The 7,330-nt window shown below is 52.0% G+C and overlaps 1 protein-coding gene across 1 annotated transcript in view; it reads right to left on the bottom strand.

Annotated features, from left to right (window-relative positions):
* LOC101646117 (leukocyte immunoglobulin-like receptor subfamily B member 2) overlaps nucleotides 1-7,330 on the bottom strand; it is a 43,270-nt gene that overhangs the window by 28,692 nt on the left and 7,248 nt on the right. Inside the window, 7 exon segments of the mRNA XM_045292394.1 lie at nucleotides 3,683-3,796; nucleotides 5,342-5,425; nucleotides 5,536-5,563; nucleotides 5,723-5,839; nucleotides 5,923-5,957; nucleotides 7,012-7,044; nucleotides 7,047-7,171. Coding sequence (XP_045148329.1) covers nucleotides 3,683-3,796; nucleotides 5,342-5,425; nucleotides 5,536-5,563; nucleotides 5,723-5,839; nucleotides 5,923-5,957; nucleotides 7,012-7,044; nucleotides 7,047-7,171 — 536 coding nt within the window.

A 7,330-nucleotide genomic window follows, 5' to 3' on the forward strand; every position in this document is an offset into this window, starting at 1 on the left:
ATGTACAAATGCGCTTTACACAATTGATGTGTGTATGGATTGGGATAACAGTTGTATGAGCCCCTAATAAAATGTTAAAAAAATAAAATAAAATAAAATAAAGACAGTTGTCTCCATAAAGTACAAAACTGTATCCTGGTGAGGTCAATGAAATGGCTTGGATGTAGGAGCCAATTATACATTGTGAACCCAAGGCACGTCATCGTCAAGTTCCGCTGCACTGCTGCACTGCCTTTAATTTCGACCCACAGGATGGAGGAGAGAAAGTCAACGGAGGTAAGAGGAAAACACCGCGGATGGATTTGTCCATGGGTGTCTTTGGGCAAAGAAGGAAAAGCCATGCCTGTTAGCCCCTCAAGGACCTTGCTGTGCTTGTGGTGTGCAAACAAGCCCCATAGCTGTAGCTGGAGTCCTTTCCAGTCTGAGACTGGGGGCACAGCATGAATTCAAAGGCCTCTGAGAAGGAATCAAGAAAGAGTACATATACTTTTGAGAAAAAACAGCTGGGAGTGGCGCCACAGTAACCAAGTGGGCAGCGCAGTTGAAAAGGAAGGGAGCGGTCAGACGCCACTGGAATCGAGGGCAGGGAAGCTTCTGGTGGGCTTAAGTTACCCACAGGCTGTAGTGGGTTCCCAGGACAGAGGCAGGTGTACTCACCCGTTCTCCTGCTGGAGACTGAAAGTCACTCACGGTCGCATCTGCAATCACAAAACAGAGAGGTCCTGTAGCTCGGTTCCTGAAACCTTCAAGCCTACGTGACCCTCCCCATCTTAGCTGGGGACGCTGGGGGGACACACGGAGTGTGTGATGTGTCTATGGTCACACGGAGTCCTTTCCGTATGCATCTTCATCCCCCAAACCCAGAACGCTTCACAGCCAACTCCCCTAATTCTAAATCCCACCGGAAAGACGCCTCCTCTGCCACTTACAATGGTCCTCCTCCTGGAGGTCAGCGGTGGAGCTGGAGCTGAGGGAGAGGAAATCGGGAGCATTGAATGGTGGGGTGGGGAAGGAGCTACAAGCAGAGGCAGGAGATCTGGCACAGGGGTGGGAGGTGGGTGGGGGACACGCTTGGAGGAAGGATATACCTTCGGGGGAGGGCTCTGATCTTAACATCCGAATCAGAATCCGCAGCTCCTGGAGAAAGCGAGAAACTAGTCTTTAAGTCGTCCCAAAATTCAGTCCCCAAAAGAACGCAATTACAATCCTGAATAGTCTACACACATTCCTGTTGCTGTTGGGTGCTGTTGCGCCATTTCAGACTCAGAGGGGCCCTCTGCACAACAGAACGAAACCCATCCAGGTCCCCAACCAGCCTCACAATGGCCCCTACACTGGAGCCCATGGTTGCAGCCACTGTGCGCAAGGTTCTGCTCATGTTCCTGAGGGCCTCAGGGTCTGACAATTATTCCACGGGCTCCATAAGGCTGTCAGTGGCTAATTCCTCTGAAGGGAACAGTCTCGTCCTCCTTGACAGTGTGTTCTTCGTTTCCTTCAGTAGATGGTCCTTAGAAACCAAGACCTTGATCGTTGGTGGCGTCACTGGCTCTGGGGCTAGTGTCAATTCTAGGTATTCTGAGTGAATGCAGTTAGAAGATGCGTGTCCACGTCAGGGTAACTTATGACAAAACTATGATAATTTTTGAACTATGAAGGGTTCATGAGGGAGGGGGGACAGGGAGGGAGGGGGGAAATGAGCAACTGATATTAGGGGCTAGAGTGGGAGGCAAATGTTTTGAGAATGATGTGGGCAACAAATGTGCATATGTGCTTGACACAATGGATGGATGGATGGATGGATGGATTGTGATGAGAATTGTATGAGCCCCCAATAAAATAATTGTTTAAAAATTATAGATCACAGAACAATGGGGAGGAAAAAGAAACGAAACTGCGTGTTCATGTGAGTGTGAACACACACACACACAAATACCAGTGCACCTAGAATGATGTCTATATCAATTGATACATATGATTCATTTTTACAAGGATCTACTGACATTTAAAACCCAATAAAACATCGGTGGTTTTTCTTTTGTTTTCTTGCCTCTTTCCCTTCCATATTTAAATCCGTTTATGTACAATGAGTATGTGTCATCAATTGGGGCTCGTCTCACCCAGCCCTCCCCTCAGCAAATACATGCTGAAATCCTAATCCTTGGAACCTGTGCTTATGACTGTGGTTGGGAATCTTAACATGTGAAAAATCGACTGTCTTCAAATCTGTTCCAACTCATAGAGACCCCATAGAGGGTTTCCTGGGCTTTGTAAATCTTCACAGGAGTCGATAGTCTCACCTCTCTCCCACAGAGCAGCTGGTGGGTTTGAACCACCGACCTTGGGGTCAGCAGTACAAAGCTTACGACAGAGGCATGAGGTTCCTTGTGGTTGGAAAGAGGGCTTTGAGGGTGGCTTTGGTTAAATAAAGATGTGGTCACACTGCAGTTGAATGGGTCTCAATTCTATCTTTTAAAAAAAATCCAAAAATACCTCATTGCCATCAAGTCAATCCTTTGTAGTGGCACTACAGGGAAGAGTAAGGAGGTGGTGCAGTGTTGGGATGCGATCTACATAATCGGCAGTTCGAAACCACCAGCAGGTTCTCGGGAGACTGGGCTTTCTACTCCCATAAACAGTTAGTCTCAGAAACCTACAGGGAGTCGCTAGGAGTCCTTATTGACTCATACGGCAGTGGGTCTGGTCTGGGCAGAAGACAGAGTAGAACTGTCCCTTTGGACTTCCGAGACTCCGGCTATTTACAGGGGGCAGAAATCCTCCTCTCTGTCCACCAGAGTGGACGATGAGTCCAATTGCAGACCTTTCAGGTAGCAGCCCAACTTGGAATCCACCATCCCACCAGAACGTCTTCATCCTATCTCATATGTCAATAAAACTATTAAAATAAACTTTTAAACTTAATAAAACATCCTGTCTCGGGGCTGTCCTTGTAAACAAGGAGGAGACACAGAAAGACGGGGACAGAGGAGGAATGAGCAGGTGTAGAGGTATCTACAAGCCAAGGACTGCCCGGGGCTAGCAGAAGCTGGAAGAGACCAGAAAGGGTCTTCCCTAGGGCCTTCAGGGAGGGACTGTGGTCTGGCCATCACATTTCTCTGGAGATCCACATGTCACAAATGTCGTGTTTATAAGCCAGCCAGTTTGGGGGTGGGGGTGGGGGTGGGGGGAATGCTACAACAAGCCTAGGAAACAAAAACGTGGTTCCCGTAGTCTTCAATATACTTATGTCTTCCCTCAAAGCAAACCATCCTCCAAGGATTCTGGGAGCCTCTCCAACTGTCCCCTGTGCGTGCTCACTGCTTACTGCCCTGCTTCCTTGGCTGGGGGATGCTGGTGGTTTCCCACGGAAACCCCTGGCCATCACCAACATCCTGCGTGTTGGATACATCACCTGGGTCTCCACCTGCCCTCCCTCCCCTCGCCATCACACTTCCCTGGCATCTGGGACCCTGCGTCAAGAAGGCCATGCAGGGGAAGGCAGAATGGGAAAGGCTTTCTTGATCTTTTGAGGGTCTGGCTTATTTGACGACCACTTTATCAAAATCGAACACATTTCCATCTCTTCAATGCCCAATTTTGGCTAATGCCCAGGAATCCAGTTCATTTGTCTTGAAAGTAAGATCTCGCTTCTCGGGTAGCCCAGGTGTCCCCACCCTCGACTCACCTGACTCCTTTCTCCGGCATTGACGTTGGAGGAGAAGGAAGAGGAGGAGGAGGAAGAGAAGCAAAGCAAAGGCTATGGAGACTCCTATTAGAACGGGCAGGTACCTCTTGAGGCCTTTGGGACACAAGAGAGCAAGATGAATTTAATGGCATGTGGTAAGCCAAGGGTGCCCATTTTATTGAACACCTACTCCGTGCTAGGCACATGCTGGGTCTTGGCACTCATGATCTCTGGTCACCATAGTCATCGTGTGACCTAGAATGGGCCCTTTCCATCCCACCCATTTAACAGCTGGGGGAGCCAGATCACCTGGCCAAGAGGCGACAGTGCCCAAGGCTGTCTGATGCCCACATTCTAGCTTTGTCTAGCTGTTGTCATCAGGTATCCTTTCTCAACAGAGCTGCTTCCATAATGCTGGTAGGAACGAATTTACAAGGCTCCCTAGGTAGGGCAACCCGTAAACTACTCGGCGTCTGAGCACCAACTTTGCCAGTCGGAAATGTGCTCCCCACCTCCCACCCCAAACCCCAGGGCACCTGAGAGTTATTATACCTGGTGAGCTCCTTCTGAAAGGGTACCCACTGAAGCAGTTGGACCCTACACCCATGGGGGCCATGAGCAGGAGCTGACTCAGAGCAACAGCCAGACCACGCTCTGCTGGCCTGAGTGGCTCCAGGAAGCCCTCTTTCAGCACTGCTTCCTGCTGCTGCGGTTGCTTCAGCCCAGGCACCCCAGGGTCTCCTCGCCTGCACCCAACCCTAGGCATGACCTGAACACACTGGGAAATCATATGGGGCCGTGGGGGGGAGTTCAGGCTTTTCCTTCGCATCGACACGATCAGCATGTATTCATCTGGAAACCGGGGGAGAGCAGGACTTAGGGATTGCCCCCTGGTGCCCCTTAGCCTAACTCACTGCCACGGAGCTGATGCTGATGCGCAGCGACCCTGTACGGTGGAGTGGAACGACCCCTGTGGGGTTCCAAGACTGGAAATCGTCCTGGGAATCGAAAGCCTCATCTTTCCGCTATGGAACTGGCTGGAGGTTTCAAACTGCTAACTGCTACGCAGCCAGGCCTCACTTGTGCAATTTCTCCGCTCGCCTCTGCTGCCCTGAGAGCCTCCCACGGCCACTTTTCACTTCGGCAGACGTGGGAGAGCTTCCCTGTGGGTCGGAGCTGAAAGGGCCTTTGAGATCTCAGCCGGGGTCTCTTCTGTCACCGATGGAGAAAGGCTGCCCCGTTTAGAAAAAGAGGACTGTCCAGAGTCACCACCAGGGAGGGAGCCCTCCTCCTCTGTGGGTGGCTCCCAAGTCCTCCTAAACGAAGGGGATGCCTTCACGGAACTTCAACGTCTCCTGGCAGTCAGGAGCTTGGGGGTGAGGGCTGGGGTTGGCGCTCTCCCACACGCTGTCCAGACGGCCCTTCCTCTGGACTGGGATCCACCTGCGTACGTGTCTGCCTTAACCACCCACTTCCCATCCGGCCACAGGCCCAGATCACATGGGAATCCTATGGTCACACCCTCAGCTGGGCCCAGTTGCCTACCCAGGCCTGAGAATTAGATCAGGTGAGACACTTGCAGGGAAGACTGGGGGTGGGTAGGGGGGGAGTGGGAGGGGACAATGGTAAACTCTCAGGACAGAGGTCCATGTGACTTACCAACTGTTGGGTTGCGCTCTGTGGGTGGAGGGCTGGGGCTACCAGTGCGCTCTGTGGGCGGAGGGCTGGGGCTACCAGGCGGTGCTAGAATGGGACAAGAAGATGGTGAGAAGTTGGGGTGTCCCTGGAGGCACCTATCTCAGCTCAAATGTTCCTCTTCTATGTTTTCCCCCAAAGCCCTCCTCCCCACTCACCCAGGACACTTAAGACCCACCATGAAGACTATTTCAGGGGCATGGGTTGGATAGCTCTGTGGGCCTCTTTCACCCAGAGAGCCCAACCATCTCATTCGCACCCCAGCAGGAGTCTCTCCTAGGGACTCAGCCCTGCCCAACCAGCAGGACAGAGACGGGATATGGACAGGGCGCCCACTCAGGAGACCATGATCTCCAGGAGCTCCCTGGGGTGTGACAACAGGTACGGAGAGGTGCTGAGGGAACTGTAACACCTATAGGTCCTTGTGGGGGCTGAGGTCACAAGGCTCGTGGTGAAGTGGGCCTGTGGTAGTGGACAGTGGTGCTGGGCTCTCAGAGGCAGGAGGTACTGATTTCTCCCTCCCTCGACAGTAAGCAAGTGCCCACTTGGTTCAGGGAAGCACACTGCCAGGTCATGTTCTCTGGAGGCCACTGTGAGGCCTGGACGTGACTTAGTGTGGGTGTTTAGGGGAGCCCCTGGAGAGAAGGAAGAGTGAGGGGCTGCCCTGTGTTCAAGTCAATGGGGCTGAGGATTCGCCAGGTGCTTAGGCTGAAGAACTCTGTCTCTCTGTCTTCTCTCACCATCTCTCTTTCCATCGTAGTCTGTGGGAGACTGGGGACCTGGAAGAGAGTGAATGCCGCCTAATCGCTACACTCCTGACAGCAGGGCTTGGAAGAACAGCCCTAGTGTTGAGAGGAAGACGTCCACCGTCCCAAGACAGGGATAACGTCAGAAACACCTTCTCAGAGAGAGAGATGTCTCCCCAACTGCCCTCCGTTAAAATGCTAAATAAAGCTGTCTCTCACAGGGCCCTGGCTCCTCAATATTCAGCTCAAGAATGTCTCTCTTCAAGAGCAGGGTGGTGGGCTCCTTTCGATGCCCAACACTTATCATGAAGTGTTCCCCTAGATCAGTGGTTCTCAACCTTCCTCATGCCGTGACCCTTTCATACAGTTCCTCGTGGGGTGGTGACCCCCCAACCATAACATTATTTCCGTTGCTACTTCGTCACTGTCATTTTGCTACTGTTATGAATCGGGCGACCCCTGTGAATGGGTCGTTCGATCCCCCCAAAGGGGTCACGACCCACAGGTTGAGAACCACTGCCCTAGCTAGCTCAGGACATCCAAGGATAAGACACTGTCCATTCTATTGTGTAGATGCTGAATGGACCCTTGCAGGCCCCCTGACTCTATAACCTCATTGTGAAAGCAACCCAAGGCTGCGTTTCTCCCAAGAGAGGACATTCGAACCCTGTGCCCTGCTTCTCTGTCTTCTTTGTTTACTTTCATTGCCCATGTTGCTCCTAAGGACCCGTTCGACTGTGGGGCTGGATCCCACACTTGTATCTTTTTGTGTTTCCCCCTCTGTGCTAACCCCACATTTTGGTTCACAGCAACCGCCCTCCTAGAACATCCGATAGAGATCTTGTGCAGAGTTAGACGACTTGGATAACCCCCTCAGGGCCTATTCACCTGTGACCAAGATGTCCACAGGGTCACTGGGGCTGACTGCTCTTGGGAGAGGTTGTACTGCCCATAACATCTGAACTGGCCCGCATGGGTACAATCCACCTTGGCCAGAAGGAAGACAGCCTGAGAAAGCCCAGCCAAGGGGCCGGAATGGGATAATGTTCTCATCGTTGGACAGAGCTAATGTGTCCTATCTGACATCAGAGCTACAACTGAGGGTGTCAGTCAGTCTCACTCCAGAGGACACGATGGGGTCCTGCTGGTCAACAGAGGGGCTTCCTTGTATGGTCCTTAAATAGAAAGACAGGAGACATGTGAAGAA

The sequence above is a fragment of the Echinops telfairi genome, unplaced genomic scaffold, assembly GCF_000313985.2.
Source record: "Echinops telfairi isolate 266 unplaced genomic scaffold, ASM31398v2 ScPeMD7_655;HRSCAF=1070, whole genome shotgun sequence".
Classification (NCBI taxonomy): domain Eukaryota; kingdom Metazoa; phylum Chordata; class Mammalia; order Afrosoricida; family Tenrecidae; genus Echinops; species Echinops telfairi.